The 18,470-nt window shown below is 52.3% G+C and overlaps 1 protein-coding gene across 1 annotated transcript in view; it reads right to left on the bottom strand.

The window, feature by feature from the left end:
- DOCK7 (dedicator of cytokinesis 7) overlaps positions 1–18,470 on the bottom strand; it is a 151,081-nt gene that overhangs the window by 25,036 nt on the left and 107,575 nt on the right. Inside the window, exons 38-51 of the mRNA XM_044674772.1 lie at positions 13,045–13,141; positions 12,809–12,943; positions 12,382–12,534; positions 12,099–12,257; positions 11,922–12,022; positions 11,632–11,824; positions 11,310–11,453; positions 11,008–11,139; positions 2,398–2,532; positions 1,439–1,528; positions 1,126–1,362; positions 849–992; positions 366–472; positions 3–164 (exon numbers count right to left, since the gene is read on the bottom strand). Coding sequence (XP_044530707.1) covers positions 3–164; positions 366–472; positions 849–992; positions 1,126–1,362; positions 1,439–1,528; positions 2,398–2,532; positions 11,008–11,139; positions 11,310–11,453; positions 11,632–11,824; positions 11,922–12,022; positions 12,099–12,257; positions 12,382–12,534; positions 12,809–12,943; positions 13,045–13,141 — 1,989 coding nt within the window. The remainder of the gene's footprint in view (positions 1–2; positions 165–365; positions 473–848; positions 993–1,125; positions 1,363–1,438; positions 1,529–2,397; positions 2,533–11,007; positions 11,140–11,309; positions 11,454–11,631; positions 11,825–11,921; positions 12,023–12,098; positions 12,258–12,381; positions 12,535–12,808; positions 12,944–13,044; positions 13,142–18,470) is intronic.

Raw genomic sequence — 18,470 nt, 5'->3', positions numbered from 1 at the left:
GCCCGGTGCCCGGCAGCAGGGCCTTGTACAGCTGCGGGATCTTCCTGCTGATGAGGGGCTGCAGGGCCTCCTTGAGCCGGTGGTAGTTCCTCTCCAGCTCCCGCTGGTACTCCTTCTGGTCGGCACCAATCAAGCTCTTGTTCTTCCTCAGGGCGTCCTCACACCTGCGGGACAGCTCGCAACAGTGGGGGGCCCGGGGAGGGGGGAGTCTGGGGGGCTGGGAGGGCCCACGAGGCTGGGGGAGCACGTGAGGCTGGGGGGGCCGCCAGACTGAAGGGGCCCCGCAAGGCTGGGGGGCCCCGGGAACCCCAGATCTGCCCGCCTGCAGAGGCCGGGCCGCGCCTCGTCCCGCCGTCCCCGCGTACCTCTTGGTGAAGTCCTTGAAGCAGAGGCGCAGCTTGTTGTGGTGCCTGAAGAGCTTCGGGTCGTGCGGGATCTCAGACAGGAAGACCTGGGCAACTTCCAACGGACCCTGTGGGCGAGGTGGCCGGGTGAGGCGGGCGCACAGGCCGGCCTGAGGGCCCGGGACCGTCTGCCGAGCCTGCCCGGGGCTCCCAACAAGCCCACTTTAGAGGGGACCAGTCGGAGGCGGACAGAGGTCGGGGGCCCCAGCCAGGGCGCACGCCTGGCGGCTCTGCTCGGGGTGCCCTTGGAGCTCCCCGCAGGCGGGGCCGGCTTCCTTCTGCCCGTCTGTCCAGCACAGGCTCGGCCACAGAGAGCCCCCCGGGAGGCCGCCACGGGCTGTACCGCCATCCTTGAGGGTCGGGCCCGGACGGGCAGGGGCAGGCCTGGCCGAGGGCTGCGTCCGTCTGGAATCTAGAACGGAGGCGGCCTCCCGCGCCCCCTACCTGGTTCACGGTGGTGCCCACGGAGCCCTGCAGCACCATCTGCAGCATCTTGGGGTCGGCGGGGTCCTGGTGGGTAGCGAAGGCCAGCTCCTGTGTCTTCTTCTGCATGTCTTCTATAGCCACTTCGATGGGCGTCAGGATGATCTGGGGGAGAGCCGAGGCGGGGTGAGGCGGGAGAACCTCACGGAAATCGAGGGGGGCCGCTCAGAGAGCCACGTGGCCTCCTCCCGGTGCCGGTGGACTCTGGGAGGGCCCCGCCTCGTCCCCCCGGCCTCACCTCCTCCTTGTGGATGACGTTGATCCTGGTCTTAATGTAGGGGAACGCGTGGGACGTGGTGAGGATGGTCTTGCGCTTGAACTGCTCGTGCAGCTCGCCGTGGGCCCGGCCGTCCAGCGTGAAGGGCGTGCAGTACATGAAGCGCCGCAGGTTGTAGTTCTTGTCAAAGTACGTGATTCTGTCCTTCATCTCGTACGTGTCGAAGTAGGGCTCCACGTAGGTGATCTGGATGTAGGCCTGAGGAAGGAGCACGGCGGGAGTGTCCCTGCGGCCCCCCAGCCTTGGCGCCGGCTCCCCGCGGGACGCCACCTACCTTGTTGGGGTCCAGTTTACACTTGTCCACGGGGTTCGAGTCTTTGATGACTTCCACCACGTCTTCTCCAAAGCGTTCTCCGTAGAACCCCTAAAATAAAGAGAGAAAACGTCGCACCAAGTGAAAAGGCAGGAAAGCGCCCTGAGCTCGCGAGCTCTCGCCGTCCTAAGGCTAAACCGCCCCATGAATCATTTTAGACTCCTTTGATTCCCTCGCAACAAAGTGGGCCCTCAGACGCGTCTGACTGCTCCAGGCTCAAATGTTCTCTGATTTGTAGAAGGCAAAAGGATGCCGAAGGAGGCGCCGACATTCAGAGAAGGCCCCCACGGTCTGCGCTTCCAAGAAAACCAAGCAGGAAGGGAACACGGACACGGCGGGACACACGGACTTTGCTCCATGTCTCTGGCCTGACTGTTATGGCTAAGAAAGGCGCCATTCCAGAGAAAATGGGCATCGGCCAAACCCTGACTACGGGGGGAGAGTCTGCTCAGAAAGGTTCAAAGGATGAGTCCGAATTGCTCAGGGAGCGACTCTCCAGCTAAACTGTTTTCCTCGGTCTACTGGCTAGATTTCAAGTGAGAGAAGACGACTCTGGGCCCTCTCTGAGCCCAACAGGAAGAATGCCAATAGAGTCGTTGGAAGAAGCGGGTTTGAATGCTGGTTCTGTTCCTTTTCTCCGCCCTTCGTGATCTCTTATCTCTAACTACATGACAAGGATCCTGAGGGGCAAATTAAATTCTGTGGGGAAAACTAGTTCAAGATTCCATTTTCAAAAATGGAATTAGCCTTTGGCTTTCGTATTCTGAAGAGTGCTAAAGACGGACTTGACAAGGCCCCGCTCGGACCTCCTGCTCCGAGCAGTGCTCGCACCCTTGCCGGGACCTGGCTCACGACATGATACAATTCAGGGGGGAGTCCGAGTGAGGATCCCGGCCCGACGCCCCCTCGAGAGCACTCACTTCCAGTCTGTGGGAGATCTCGGCAAGCTTGGTTATGGCGGGCTCCTTGTACACAAACTCCTGTTCGTCCAAGTCCCCAAACTTGGTCCCATAAAAACCGACACGGAAATAGGTCCCAAACATCCGCTTGCCATCCTGGGTCAAAAGAGGAAACCGTTTCAACACCAAGAGCTGTTTGACGTCACGCGCCACATCGACACCATAGAGGACGGGTTTCTATTCCCAAAATGCATCAGGACAATTTTTACAAAGTGGAAACTTTATAGACAAAGCGGCTGGGCATTTTAGAACATGACATCACACCCAAATGACTTACTGACTGCTCTACACAATAAGCCTGTTTAAGGTTAGCACACAAAAGGCAGATCACAGATGACAACCTGGTTTAAATCTTATGCAACTGAGTTCAAATCTGTCCTGAACTACGAGAAAAGGCTGAAACATGCTTCTTAAGGGAACGATGGGCCCTGGCATAGTATTGAAAACAAAGGTAACAGGCTGCTTTTTTCAGTCTGTCTCAGATAATAAAAAAGCCCTGCAGACCCTGTAGACGCTGAAAAGTCAAAGGAGCCTCTCTGCCCACAGCAATGGAAGAGGAATGGGAAACAAAAACGCTAAGAAATCACATTTCGAGGGGCTGGTTGGTTTATTTTTTTACAGACCAAATTCGAGCTCATTTTTTCTCTCACAAAAAACACAGAAAATCCAAATACAAATTAGTTGAATAAAATAAGCATTTTATTAAGCTTTCTGTCCCAAAGAAACACCCACAAATCAGCTTCTCTGCTGTGCTGGCAGATGCCATCTCTGTAGAGAATCCACACCTCATCTTTACGCTCACCTTTATTTCCTTAATACCAGGTTACAGTGCTTGACACAACCAGTCATGAAAAACGGCATACAAATTATAGATGGGCGAAGGAGAAAGAACAGCCCTTGAAAAGGAGGCCCAAGGGACTGCCAAGTCAATCTAGACTTGTTGTCCTGATGGGGGTCCATGGATAGATTTCTGAATATTCCATGAACTTGAATGGGGTGGAGGAGAGAATCACATTACTTTCACTAACTGAAATTTAGCACTTCTTTCAATTATAAATGAAAAAGAACCCCCCCCCCCCATTCTGAAAAGGGGCTCCAAGTTTCACCAGACTGCCAAAGGCGGTCCCCATGCACACTGCTCTAGGGCAATCCATCATCCACGAAGACCCACCACTGCCAAAGGCTGCCCATTCTCCCTGACAGCTCAGCTGGGAGGAGCCCAAATCTGCCTGTTCAACCGATGCCGGTTCTGAGATCAGCCCAAGCCTGTCCTGGTTGGAAATAATCTGTTTCGTGTTTCCAATCCGTGTCCATGTTGTTTCCTCAGTAGAATGGAAACCCTCAAGCAATTGTTGAACTGACTATATAAGCTTAACATTCTCCACTGCAAAGGGAGAGTGACTACGAAGAATTACTCTACTTTGCCACAGACATAAATCCTCTTGGGACCAATGGATCCAGTCATCGACTAGAGAGCAATAGACTTTTCTGGTGTAAAAATAAAAGCTTTGTTAACAGTACTGGCGGGTCAAAGTCTAAGAGATAGAAACTCTTCCATTCTTATATACTTATATGTAAAATACTTGTGTATACACACACACACACACACTAAAAATGGATGTGTATCTGTAGCAGCTCTTTTTACAGGAAACTAGAAGGGGTGTTTATTAATTGGGAAATGACTAAACCCAAAGAATCCTATGAGAATATAACAGAAAACAACCGTTATATGAAATGAAGAAAAGGATATTTGTTTTAGAGAAAAACAGAGAAGTCTTTGATGAACTGATGCAGAATGCTGGACACATTAAGAAGGAACAACCTTTAAGACTGGACATCTCTGGCTAATGATGCCCCATTGTCACAGTCCAGAGCTTCAGTGATCAAGTGGGCTGCCCTTCTTGGCAGAGACAAGAAACTCCTATCTAGAACCAGAAACATTTCTGGACATGGCCAACGTGGGAACTTTGTTTCTTCCAATTATGCTCACTCATTGCAAGGGACCAGTTTTTCTTTTTTCATTTTTGGGGGGAGATAGATGGGAAGATCAATAGAAGCTTGCATGGGGGGGGGAACCCCCCACCAATCAAACACAATTAAAATACCATTTGTACCACCTGTACTGGGGGAAGGGGAGAGGAAGCAAACTCATGCAAAATGTGAACAAAGATGGAGGTAGAAAATGACCTTTGGAGTCATCTGGCACAATCTACTACTCAGTGCAGGAATCACTCTGTCTACCACCCTGAGCAATTTAGACAGCACTTGTTAGGAACCTGTATGCTAGATCCCACAGATAAAAAGACAGGAAGAAAACTTTCCCTGCTCTCAAGGAATTTAAATTCTACTGGGGAACACAACATGCACACAGGTAAGTCAACACGAAATACTGATGTTGTTTAGTCATTCAGTTGTGCCTGGCTATTGGTGGTGCCATGGATTTTTGTCCATGGGGTCTTCCTGGCAAAGATACTGGAGCGGTTTGCCATTTCTCTCTCCAGTGTGTCCTCATTTTACAGATGAGCAACTGAGGAAAGTAATGTTCAGTGACTTGCCTAAGTGTTTGAGGTCACATTTGAACTCAGAACTTTGACTTTAAGCTTGGTACTGTCTATTATACTACTTAGTTGCCCAACACAAAATACATGACAGGCAATTTTGGGCAGAAAGAAGCATTAACAAGTGGGGGGTCAAGAAAAGTCTCTTGTAAAGGCTCTTGAGGTGTGAAAAGAGATGGAGGTGAAGGAGGAGGGTAGGCTGGGTGTTTCTGCCATGGCCTGTGCAAAGTCCCACAAACCAGAGGGACTTGGCTGAAAATCTTCCTAGGAAGCTGTTTCTTGGCCCTTCTGCTTCCTCAATACTCCTCAACCTCGCTGGAGCTCCAGATGAAAAAGGGAACCCTCAGGCCACAGCGAGGCTCTGTGGTCCAGAAGGAGGTGGTTTCTCTCTCCCCTGGGCCTCTTTCCATAAGAATGGGAATGAAGATTTGCTCTCTTAAATGTAGAAGAGAGGCAGAGAGAGCAGAGAGGGAGGGCAGGGAAGCAAGGACCCTCTGAGGTTCCCAAACACTTTGGAGCTCTCTACCACCAGACCTCCTGTAACACAAGTGGCAGACCCCCTCGCCATCCTAGGCCAATCTTCCCTGGATGTCTCTTAGTCTTCCAGGGCCCTCAATCTACCAGGCTGTCTACTGACTAAAAACCATTCATTAAGCACCTGCTGTGTGCTGGGGTTAGGATGACAAAAGTGAAGCAGTCCTCAGCTGAAGGAGCTTCTATGCTACCAAGAAGGACGTGGACATGTGGATACTCAGGGGCCTATTAATGCCAAATGGAGTGGTGGTGGTGCTGGTGGTTGCTGAGGGAGGAGGAATAGTTGTGGTAGTAGCTGAGGTAGGCATAACAACAACAATGATAATAGTGGGAGGAGGAGTAGCAGTAGCAGAGGTAATAACAGGTGGCATTTAAAGAGCAGTTATTGTCTCCTCACAAAAAACCTGTACCATTTGCCCATTTTACATTTGAGGAAATGGAATCAGACAATGGCTAAGTGACTCAGTCAGGGTCACCTAGCTAGGCAGTGTCTGGTGCTAGATTTGAACTCTGGTCCTGACTTTTGATTCAGTACTCTGTGCCCTGGGGCACCCCCTAGCTGGGATTAGTGGTAGTTACTGTTACTTCTCTTGCCTCAAACAAATAATGCCCATGCCGGCATGGGAGTTAGATGGTTGTCATGGTTGGGGAGACCTGGAAGATGGGGCCTGTCTGTGTGAAGCCAACTTCTCAGTGGTAGGAGCTATGCTGATATGAATGATTATTTGGGTGGGTGGGGGCTCTGATTTAATTTTTAAATAGAAGGTTAAGTGAGGAAGTACTCCATCTTCTTTTTTATTTTTTTACAGTTTGAAATTTCAAAAAACTTTCAGAAATGGAAGTTACTAGATGAACTTCCCAGGTATCCACAAAGAGAACCCCACCCCACCCCCTCCTCATGTTTTTTCCTCATTCTTTGTGGGATCAGAATTTTGTTCTTGACAATTTAACATCCCTCCTTGGATGACTTTCTCTTACATAGTTAAGTCCACAAGATCCTAGCCAAATTTTCTCTAAGCCCTTTGAAAGCTGCTCTACTAAATCCTTGGGTACTAGCTGTCTATCTTCTTTCTACGGTTAATGATTTCCCTGTTCATAATTAATCTGCTTATGTTTGAGGTCTTTGAGTTTCTTCTTCCTGAGACCTTTGGCAATTTCAGGCTTTCATCCCCTATTGCTCATTTTCTGACTCCCTCCCCTCTGACGGGGCTCTTCTGGGGGCTGGATCTCAAAGCATCTAGTTCTCCATATTGATAGTTCATGGAACTGGCTCCTTTCCTCAGCCTTAGTTGGAGGCTATATAGCCGCCTCCTCTCTTCCCACAACATATACAGTGTTCCATGTGGCTTCCTTGCTGGGGCTCTAGGTCTTCTTGCCTCTGGGCTGCAGGCAGGGGGGCTGCTGGATTTCCAGCCCAGGCACAGGATCTGCCCCTCACCATCCTGACACTGACTGCTAGGCCCCCCTGCTCATAGGGCAGGTGCTGGGTAATGGGATGTTTGTTCGCTAAACCTCCTTTGGCTTACAAGTGTCTTGGCCCATGGAGACAGCTGGAGTTGCTTTTCTCTTGTGGCCAGTGTCTATTCTGGAGCCAGGGAAAAGATTGTGGGATCTGAGACATCAATTGATCTTCTACCTTAGGGATTACACAACTCAGAAGTCCCTATTTTTCTTCTTTTTCTTTATCACAGATTTAAAGACAGATCAGCCACCAAGTGGTCCTTGCTGGCGGGCACCCAATCCACCCTCCTCCTCTGGTGGGTCACCCCCTTTTTGTGGCACCTGCATTTGGACACTGCTTGGCTGGGCCCACCATGTAGGTCAGGACCCCCCAGACTTCTTCAGTACTAACTGACCCATGGTAACACAGCCAATAGGCATTTGAAGCTGGGCTAGGCTCAGGCATTTCTGATGATCTCCCGTGGGTAAAGGCCCCACCCAGTGTCTGCTGCCCTGGAAATTCTGTGAAGACACACTGATGTGAATATGGGGGCAGTCAATGGCAAGGGAGAATGCTGAGAGAAGGGAGGAGAAAGGATGGCAGGATGGCAGCTGTCACAGAGGCCACCCACCTGTTTGTGGCTCCTAATCTCCATCCGAGGGGGCTCCACTCAGATGCTCAAGTGCATGGAGGGGAGCCTGGAAAGCAGGGCTGTGTTGGGGCCATATCTAACCCAGTGGGGAGGGCTGATGGGTGAGAATCTACACTTATGGATCAGGGATTTCCTAAAAACAAATGGCAGAACATTTGTTGGTCAGCCTCAGGCTGAAGCAGGCTTTGCCTAATGCTTTCTGGGCCACACTATTATATCTGAGGTTCTGGGTATATTTCTCTGGGCCCACAGGCCTAAAACCCTTTGTAAAGCCTGAGGAGGCCGACAGATGGAAGCCACTCTGCAGTGAGGTGTCCTCCTTGAGGTAGACAAGACGGGTCAGGGGCAAGTCCCTTGTGTCAGAGAGGGTGCAGCAGCCAAGGTCTTTCTTCAGTAAAAGGCAGTGGACAGGGAGAGTGAGGTCACATAATAAAACAGGAGATGGAATTGGAATTCTCAAGAACAATGGCACTGAAAGTTTCTAGGCATTTTTCAGGTACGAAGGGACTACTATCTCAAAGAACTGGGCTTTCCTTTTGTCATTTATTTTGAAGTCAACATTGCTTTGTTGGCTGCACTGAAGCATCTTAGCAAGAAGGCCAAGCATTGTCCTTCCTGTGCAGTGTGACTGGGGTTAGGGGCATCGTGGCTCATTTAAGGAAGGTGAGCGCTTCATGGCTAGCACTGGCCACCCCCAGGAGCAAGCAGGCACAAACCTAGCCTAGCTTTTCTACCTTTTGCCTCCTATCCAGGTGTTGACTTTCTCTTCAAAGAAATACATGCCATCTTTCCAGGAGAAGAGAAAAATTGTGCAGAATGTTTGCTATCAGTATTTAGGGGTTACTCTCTATAAAAACTGGAGCTGACTTTGAAAATCTGGGCAGGGTCTTAGCCAGTTAACATTCCACCAGTCCTAGGAGCAAAAGACAAAACCCTCAATACTTATCCTGCTAGAAATGGAGGCTGCTTCACATTGTTTGGTCACTGAAAAACTCACACTAGGAAGGAAACATGTCACCCATATGCCGTGGTTTTCCACAATGAAATATGGAAAAAATTCAAATGCTTTAGAAACTCATGTCTTTGAACAAAACTAAAAATGCAGGCATGAGAGAAGGAATGATTAAAATGCATTTTCTTTTCTATTATTTCGAGAAAAGAATAGGGTTTGAAGAAGAAAGGATGGAGGGGAGCACTGCAGAGCCATCACAGCATTGGGAGAACAGATCACAGCCACCACAACTGCCGGAGAGCTCAGGGTTGTTATTATGCACAGTAAATACTTTTCCAAACCACAAGGAATCAAGCTGTAACAGCTCTCTCTCTCTCGCTCGTTCTCTCTCTCTCTCTCTCGTTCTCTCTCTCTCTCTCTCTCTCTCTCATACACACACACATACACATACACACAGCCAAAAAGCTTTGCCAACTCCAAAAGGAATTTGTACCAATTCAAGGAGAATGATGGAAAATGAAATCTCTGGGAATAATCGAGGAACTGAAAGGCTTCTCCAGCTTCATCATGGAGTGAGCGATCAACTCAGGCTGGCCCGTTAGAATGCTAGCATTAGGCTCCCTTGAGTGAGCAAACTTTGTAAAGTTTTTGGCAACTGATTGGCATAGCTCTTTGAAAAAATGGAATTATTGGGGCTTCCACAGAGTCAAAAAGAAAAATATTCACAAAGTACGAACTTACCACAACAGACAATAGTAAAAGTGGGAAGGAGAGTCAGCAACCAGGGGCAAGAGAAGAGAAAACAGAAAGTATTTTAATTAGGGAAATTTCAAAACAAATAAGCAGCAAATAAATGTTTAAAATGCAAGCATCCATTAAAGTATTCATAAAGAAAAGCAGAAAACAAACATGCAACCACCAGGGAAACTAAAAAGCTCGAGGTCCGCCCGGCCAAAGGCGGTGAGCAGAGGGAAGTCAGGACAGGACAAAGAAATCAGTGTCTCCATGCAGTTGCACACGATGATGGTGGGAGGAAGGCTCTAGCTAAGGAGGGGACCAGGCCTGGGGGTCGATTCAGCCCCGGCCGGCCGGCCACAACTCAGGGGGGTTCGTCTGCCTTCTTGCAGACCTAACTTTTAGCTGGCTGACCAAGGTAAGCGCGGGCTCCCCCTCTCCTGGCGAGACTCCCTGGAAGCACAGCCACGAGCCTCTCTTCAGGCCAAGACTGACGAGACAGTTTTAAGCATCAAACTGTTGGATTAATAACTGATGCCGATTGAACTGCTCCGAATGGAAGAGAGCCGGAAGAGAGCTGGTGCTCTAGTGGAGGACAAACCTCTCCGCGACACATCTTGGCTCAGCTTTTACGGGAAGCCCCCAGCACGAGGGTCACGCGGCGGAGCGAGTCAGACAGACTAAGCTGCCGCGGACGGACGGTGCGAAGCACTTCGTCCAACGCCTCGGCCGCCGTCCCCAGGGACAGCCTGACTCGGCCGGGTCGCCTCCACAGGGAGCTCGAGCGTCCTTCCAGGGGCGTCTCTGCGGCCACTAACGCTCCTCCTTCCTCGCCCTTTCCCTGAGCTTCCTGACGTGACGGGGCAGCGTCTGCCGAGACGCCCCACGGCTGGCCGTCAGTCGACCTGGGGCCGGACGGCAGGCAGTGCGGGAGGGGGCACACCACGGACAGTGAGGACACGGGCTCATTCACCGGGATCTCATTAGTGACATGGCGCTCTCCATGCACGGCCTCCACCGCCCTCCCGTCCGTGTCGGCACGCAACGACTCTGGTTAATGAATGTGGGCGAGCACGCAGCGAGCACGTGTGGGCCAAGCACGGGCACGAGGACCCGACGGGGACGGGCAGCGTCTTTACCTCCCAAGGCGGTACCTACCTCCCAGCCCGTGCTCTGTGTGACAAAAAGCAGAAAAGGGCACCGCGTCACGCACGCGCCACTCCCTCCCTGCCGCCTGCCCCCCACGCCAGCCTCCCCGGGGGAGCACCAAGGGGCCGGCGGCCCGCCGTCCACCCTTCCCTCGGGCCTCGGCTCGGGGAACCGGCCGCTCGCCCGAGCCTCCCGCCAGGCCTGGGAAGTTTCCCAGGACCCAGCTTTGGTGCTCCACGCTGGGAGGGCGGCCTCCGCCCCCAGGGCGACGCGCCGGGCCATTTCAGAGACAGTCCACCCAGGTGCAAGTCCCTCCTCCAAAGATGGAGCCCACAGCTGGCCGCGGGGGGAAGGGGGTCAGGGAGCCTCTGCTCTAAGGGCCGGCACCACCCAGAGCTCCCGGGGACCCCCGAAGAACCCGGCGGCCGTGCCTAGCTTGGCGCTCTCAGGACGAGGCGCCGCGGTGAGGGGACGGGGGGGCTCCGGGCGCCGAGTCTCCTCGGCCTGTGGAGGAGGCTCAGACCCTGCCCGGGGCCCCTGCAGGCCTCACCTGGTGCACGATCTTGCTGAAGGCCTCCTGCAGTTTACCGTGAATGATGGACAGCTTCTTGGCGTCCCGGTTGGCCTCGTGGATGGGGACGAGCACCTTGTAGACCTCGTTGACCGCCTCGTACATGCCCGCCTGCAAGGGCAGCGAGCGACGTGGTCAGAGGCCGGCCGGCCGCTCCCATAGCCCCATCCAGGCTGGCCACTGCCCGGAGAGCTTCTCCCGCGGCCTCCGGCCCGCAGTCAGGCCGGCAAAACAGACACGGCCGCAGGTGGGGGGACGTCCCGGCCCGGCCTGGCGCCTACCATGGAGAAGGAGGCGGCCGCCTGCTCCAGCAGCCCCACCAGCCCGGCCTCTGTGAAGTACTTTCCCGAGCAGATGCCCTCCTCGTCCGGAGACACCACGTCGTCTGACACGGCCGACTCCTCCAGGACGTTGGACGAGATGTTCTGTGGAGGCACGTCCAGGTGAGGCCGGTCCCTCCCTCCCCCCACCTGATAGGGTGCCCCAGAGGAGGCCGAACCCCAGAGGGGAGCCCCCACCCTGCCCTCTGCCCCCCAGGGGATGCACCAAGAAGCTGCTGGGACCCCCAAAGGAAGCCCCCCCCAATGCCCACGCGGGGACCACCTGGAAGGTCACGCAGCCCACGGGCAGGTACTTCCGGTCCTCCAGCATGCTCAGGTACTCGGCTACCAGGGCGGCCGAGTGGACCAGGCACTGGGCGGCCTCGGCGTGGTTGTTCCTCTCGGAGTGCTTGCCAGCCATGTTCTGCAGCCAGGTCAGGCGCAGGTCCGGGGACGTCTGGTAGCCCTTGGCGATCCTGGGGGGACACGAGCGCTCCCCCGTGAGCTCCGGGGCGCCTCTCCTCCGGCCTCCACAGTGCAGAGCCCCGGCCTGGGCGCCCCGGCCTGCCCTACCTGTACATCAGGTCGATGAGCATCTCGGGGTCCTCCTGGTGCTCCTTCATCTTCACGGTGTCCGACAGGATCATGTGCAGGTTGAAGACGAGGTCCTGCACCTGCGGCGAGAGACGGGCTCGCGGGGGGCCTGCACGCCGCCGTCCTCCCGGCCGCCCCCGGGGGCCCCCCCCTCACCTGGTCCGGGAACGTGGTCTCCCGCAGCTCCAGGTCCTCCTCGGCGTACGTCAGGATGGTCTTTAGGGAGCGCCGCAATGACTCCTCGTTGAAGCTCTGCGACGTGCCCACCAGCGACGACAGCGACATGGTCACCTGCATCTTCACGCGGGCGAAGTTCTGTGGCCGGAGGGGGCACGGTCGGGGGGCAGCCCAGGCCCGGGGGCCGCACACGCTCACACTGACCCCCCCGCCCGGACTCGCGTTCCGGACCTCAGAGCTCACACTGACCCCCCGGACTCACGTTCCCGATCTCGAAGTTCTGGCGCATGAGGAGGTAGAGCGAGGCGCTGGCGTGGGAGCGGATGGAGCTGACGCCGCTGCTGCAGTGGCGCAGGAGGCGCAGGCACAGGTCCGCGCACTGCTCCGTCTCCTCCTCGAAGAGCAGCTCCGGGAACTGAGACGAGACAGGACGGAGGTGGGAAGGGGCCGAGGCCCTGCCGGGGTCCGCCGTGGGGTGCTGAATGGCTCAGACCCCTCACCAGAATACGCATAACAAGAGGGAGCCGGGCGGCTCGGTGGATGGAGAGCCGGGTCCAAATCCGGCCTCATGCTCTTGCTAGCTGGGTGACCCTGGGCAAGTCACTGAGCCCCCCCTGCCCCCGCTGCTTCGCCCTCACACCAGCCCGGACGTGCCTGGCCCAAAGCCCTGGAGGGAGGCCGCTGCCCACCTTGGAGACGAGGGCGCGCTGCGTGGCGAAGCAGTGCTGCAGGTAGAGGGCGCTCTGGTGGCACGCCATGCTGTGCAGGAGCACCTTGAGCACCCCCCCAAGGATGCTCTCTTTGGACTCGGCCAGGGACACCGTCTGAAAGAGAGATGAGGGAGGAGCAGCGTCAGAGGAGCTCGCACAGCTCCCCTCGTCCCGCCGCTCTCAGATGCCTCTCCAGCTCCCCTCCTGAAGCTCACCTGCACGATGATCTCGAGAGTGTCCAGGATGATCAGGTTGGCCTCGGTGGCGAGGTTCCCATCGATCAGCGCCTCGTGTTCAATCTCTGCCCTTGACCTAACGAAACAAAGCATTCAAGGCCGTCACGTCCAAGCAGGCCCCATGAGCCAACAACAATCCGCTTGACCAAAGCCTCACAAACGCACGGCGGACAGTGCCAGCTGCCCTCAGCTCAGCGCCAGGAGCGGATGAGCCCAGAGGCCAGGAGGGCCTTTGGCCCAGCCTCGGCCCGAGAAGGTGCCGGGCCCTGGGATGGGCGGCCTGGCCATGAGCTCTCAGAGATGTCTGGATACGAGTGCTCGCTCCCTCTAACGCTGCCGCATCCCGTCACCAACGGTAACGTCAGATTTCAGGGAGACAATGGTGGGAACGATCCAGAGCAACAACAACGTAGCACAAGGACGGCAGTTTTCATTTTCATTCTCATAAACAAACCTGTCTTTTCATGGAGCAAATATTTTTGTCTCAATAACAACGGCGAAGGCTTCTACGGAACAGATGCCGGAGACGCGGCAACAGGGCGGGGAGGTGATGAAGGCCAATCCAAGAACTCTCCGCAGATGCGTTTATGAAGCCCCTCCCCACGCCGTCTCCACTGTTGCGGCTGATGCAGCAAGTGAAGGGCGGGAAGGAAAGCAAATGGAACAGGAGATGCGAGAGAGTGAAACGAGGACCCCGACAAGGCAGGAAAAGAGGCCACTTGTTGTGGTGATGTTTAAACTTTACAGGGAAGAGACTCCAAAAAAAGAAATCAAAGAGTAATTGTGGGCAACTTGCTGCCATTAGAGAAACACCAACAACCTTTCCTCCAAAGCCAACAAAGCGAAGGCAGAAGTAAAGTGGGACCCCTCAGGCCTGGCAGTCTGGTGGCGAGGCAGCTCCTACAAAGCACAGCCCCTCCGTGGACAAAGTGGAAGAGGAAGGGCATTCAGGCTTCAAGAATCCCAGGCTAAAAGGGACAGCCAGGTGGCTGAGAGAATAGTCAGGCCTGGAGATGGGAGATCCTTGGTTCAAATCTGGCCTCAGACACGTCCTGGCTGTTTTACCCTAGGCAAGTCACTTAACCCCAATTGCCTACCCCTTTCCACCCTTATGCCTTAGAATCAATATCTAGTATTGATCCAAAATAAAATATATGGGTTAAAAAAATAAAGGAAAACAATGGAACATAGCCTTCATTCCCACATTCCATCTGTGCTGCATCCTTAAACCTTAACAGGCTCTCCGAGGCTGAAATCATCTCTGACTCTCAGGCCACAATGGAAGCCCCAACTACTCTTCGTCACAGGACTCGGGACTCATGCTCTGCACCTTCTCGATCAGGATCATCCCATAAAAGTTTGGTTTTTCTCGGGTCACTCCTAACTGGTATTACCAGAGCTCCATCACTTCGATCACATCTTTCCCCCATTGTTACCCATCTAGAGCATCTGGGCACATCTGGGGATCCCACCACAGATGGTGACTCATTCCACACAGTTCCAAGCTTGCAGCATCCTTTAAAGGATGGGAATAGTTCAGCACATGCTATTTGTGTCTCAGAGTGAGAGATTTAGAGAAAATCTTCAATGAAATTTTCAATGAAGTGTATTCTCAGCTCAAGCAGCATTTTTTTAGGTTTATGGTTGGAAAAAACTTGCTCACCACCAGAGCTGGGAGGGGGCAGAAGCAGCAGCCTTGGGTAGGGGTGGGCCCCACCTCACGGGAGTCTCCACATAAAATCTGGATGACTGTTTGGCATGGGAAGAAGGGCCCTTTGGGGACAAATTGAGGGAGATGGCCCTTGGGCTCCCTTTCCACTTCAAAGTCTATGATTCGGTGAACGTTCCCAGTCTATAAATTGGGTTTTAGGAATTGGTTCCCTTCCACCTAGGTCTGACAGCTCAGATCAGCTCTTACAGGCCTTGAACAAAATAAGGAATTGTTCTGCTTACTTCCATGGGGTCCCTCCCCTCCCCATTTAAGGCAGTAGTAAGGCTCTGTTCCACCAAGTGAACTGTATCCCAAGAGAGCCTGGAAAATATTCTCTTTCTCTACTGACTTCTACTTAAAAAATGTGGAACTTAAAATTCTGTTTTCTGGTATTTATTAATATCACTGTCCTCCTAGATTTCCAATCTCCAATCTCTGTTAACTTCTCTAGATAAAAAAAAAAAGAAGTTTTGGCTTGCTGTCATTCAATAAGCCCAATTTCAACCGGGTCCTTAAAGTTATTCTCTGAGACTCAGTATCCCTTTCTGTTTGCCATTCGCTTCGTACTTTTCTATGACACTTCCATACAATGGCCATCCAAAAATCTACTCTTATCAAGACCCAAATCATGATGATCCCAATTAAAATGCTCTCTGTGAAGATGATCAAGGAAGCCACAATTCTCTCCCCTCTGCCATCTGTTATATCTTTTTTTTTTTTTAAACCCTCACCTTCCGTCTTGGAGTCAATACTATGTATTGGCTCCAAGGCAGAAGAGTGGTAAGGGTAGGCAATGGGGGTCAAGTGACTTGCCTAGGGTCACACTGCTGGGAAGTGTCTGAGGCCAGATTTGAACCTAGGACCTCCTTTCTCTAGGCCTGGCTCTCAATCCACTGAGCTACCCAGCTGCCCCCCTGTTATATCTTTTTTCTTATTCTTCTCTTCTTTTTTAAAAGACCAGATGACACTTCTAGCCTTACCATCCTCAATAGCCCATTCCTTGCCTGCTTTTTAATGGGTCTCACTCCCTTAATCCTTCCCTTCCTCTCCAGCATTTTCAGTTTCTCCCCTCTACAATGAATTCAGTCCTCAAGCAGAGTACAAGTTGAAAAGGACCGTCATTGACCCTGTTGTTGCCTCTAGCAACCAGCCTGCTATTCTCCTTTCTTTCACAACAATCATCCACTTTCCCATCTCTCATTTGATGTGATCTGGTATCAATCACTCAATATTTCTAGGCTTTAGCTTCTTGACTTGTAAAATGTTGGATGTAACAAGGCCTGGTCAAAGTCTATTGAACTGTATTGGCATGAAAAAATAGATTGTGTGGAAGGTTCTAAAGCAAAAATTGGAATGGGAGGGAGAAAATGGCCCCAAGAGAGCTGGTCTATGAAACCTGTCCCCACCTATCATGCTGATACTGAAAGAGTACTGGGAATAGAGACATAGAAAAAGGAGGTGCACATTTCATGAGAGAATCCAAGAAGACAACCAACAATAAAATAGACAAAGTATCCAAAAACCCAAGGAGGAGACATCATAATATAAAGGAGCAAACGTAGCTTCCCAGATGGGCCTCATGTCTGTAACACGACTTTGGAAGGATGAACCATACTGAAGAGAAAAGGGAACAGTGAGGAAGGCATTCTTGGAAGAGGCCCTTGCTAAGTCTTGGCTGAACTGAAGAGCACTTCAAGAGCAGCATGGAGAAGTGTGAGGTCAGGATGCCGAGTGTGGCCCACCTTGTTGGGGGTGACCACTTGGGCAGAAGGAAGAATTAGATGAGGAGCCTGGGAACCAGATCATAAACCTGACGCAGAAGCCTGGTATCATAGGAACAGGATAATTACGTCGGCGTAGACAAGAGCGCATGTTCTCTCTCTCTTTTTCTCAAAAGAAGAACAGCAAATAAATCAGTCATTTGATTCAATGATAACTAAAAAAAATTTTTTAAGGTGAAGTGACTGAAAGGGGTGGTCACTACTCTGGGCCTGATATTGACCATAAGGAAACTGGGTGCTTAACTACAAATGAGGGGTTTGGGGGAAGAGGTGGCTACTCCATCACAGAATTCATGACAGGAATGGAGAAGAGAGCCAAGTCTAGGCTGACATGCACAAGTCTCAAGGGTTGAGACAAAGGAAATGACTCAATATATTGGCTGGCTGAAAGGGATGCAGACTTCTTAGCCTTTTTTTTTTAAAAAAAACCCTTAAATCTTAGAATCAATACCAAGTATTGGTTCCAAAGCAGAATAGCAGTAGGGCCAGGCAATATGGGTTGAGTGACTTGTGCAGGGTCACACAGCTAGGAAATGTCCACATCCAGATTTGAACCCAAGTCCTCCTGCCTCCTGGCCTGAGTCTCCATCTACTGTCTATCTAGCTATGTACTATCTAGCTGACTCTCAGGAGTTCTCTTGATGCTGCTGGGATGTGGCTCTCAGGTGTTCTCTGCCCCTTCTTCTTCCCATTTGACCAATACCAGTATCTTCTGTCACATGTTTCTTGAGAGAAATCCTTTCTACCATTTCTCCTAACATACTGCAGTTGGCTCATGCCCACCAAGAGTTTTCCAAAGAGGTTTAGAAGATCCACAACTTGGAATCTTCGGAAACTGCCAAATAGCAGGACTCATGAAAGCCTGCGGAAAGTCGCAGCGTTAAAAAGACGGACCTTTGTGTCAGAGGAGTTTGGGCTCCTTCAAAAAATGGGTTTCCCAAAGACAATCTAGTCCATTCTTCTGTTCCACTCTGGCTGCCCAGGCTTGCTCAAGAAGAGTTTTAACCTCAATGAAATCATTCAGAATCAAGCTTCCATTTTTATTCGATGTCAGGCTTCTTGAGCCCAAGGAAGCAAACCTGTCTCCAGGTTAAATGTGTGAGCCTCTTGTTCCCTGCCTCTCCTCAACAGCCCTCAGGCCCAGGAGAACAAGGCAGATTCTTCTCCCACAATGGCAGCCTTGCAATAATGGATGCTTCTTGCTATTGAGTTCCCTCTTCTTCAGGCTGACTCCACTCCGTTTCTTCCAGGGATCCCCAAATGGCATCCTTCATCCTAGGCCTTTTGCCTCTCAGACACCCTCACCCAGACATGCTTCCAGGTGATCGTTGTCCTGTGGAAAACTTACTAACTAGTTCCTGTTTTGGTCTATAGGATGCTTCACACAAGCCTAAGATGAAGGAGGCTGAGGGTCTTGACCAGTTCTTTGGGTGGCCACCTGATCCCAGAAGGTTATCAATAGATGAACCATTCTTTAGGAGGAGTGGTGACCCGGAATGAGCTGCGCGGACGGCACGAGAACAGCCCAACGGCTGCAGTGAGTGTGGGCAGGTGCTGGCGGGCTACCCTGAGAGCTTTCCTCCTGGAGCACCAATCCCAGGAAGGGCCAGCGCCTTGCCTCCTCCAATGGCAGAGAGCAGCGGACAGCTGGCGAAGGAGCCAGACTTAAGGGTCAAGTCATCGAATGCCTCCACCTTCCAGCAGCAAAGGGAAGGCAGAGAATCTTACGTCAGGAGACTCAGACGATGCATTTAACAGCGCTGGAGTCTTTAGGAGGAGACGAGGGAAAGGTTTAGGGACCTGAACTCTAAGCTTAGCCCAGGGGCACAGCTAAGCAGGAGCCACGCTAAGGACTGCGCTTAAGCATATCATCATTCTGACGTGTTTGCTAGCTGTCATGGACCAAAACCCCT

Source organism: Gracilinanus agilis, chromosome 4 (genome assembly GCF_016433145.1).
Source record: "Gracilinanus agilis isolate LMUSP501 chromosome 4, AgileGrace, whole genome shotgun sequence".
Taxonomy (NCBI): domain Eukaryota; kingdom Metazoa; phylum Chordata; class Mammalia; order Didelphimorphia; family Didelphidae; genus Gracilinanus; species Gracilinanus agilis.
The sequence above is the reverse complement of the archived record's forward strand: the minus strand, read 5'-3'. Positions and strand labels throughout refer to the sequence as shown.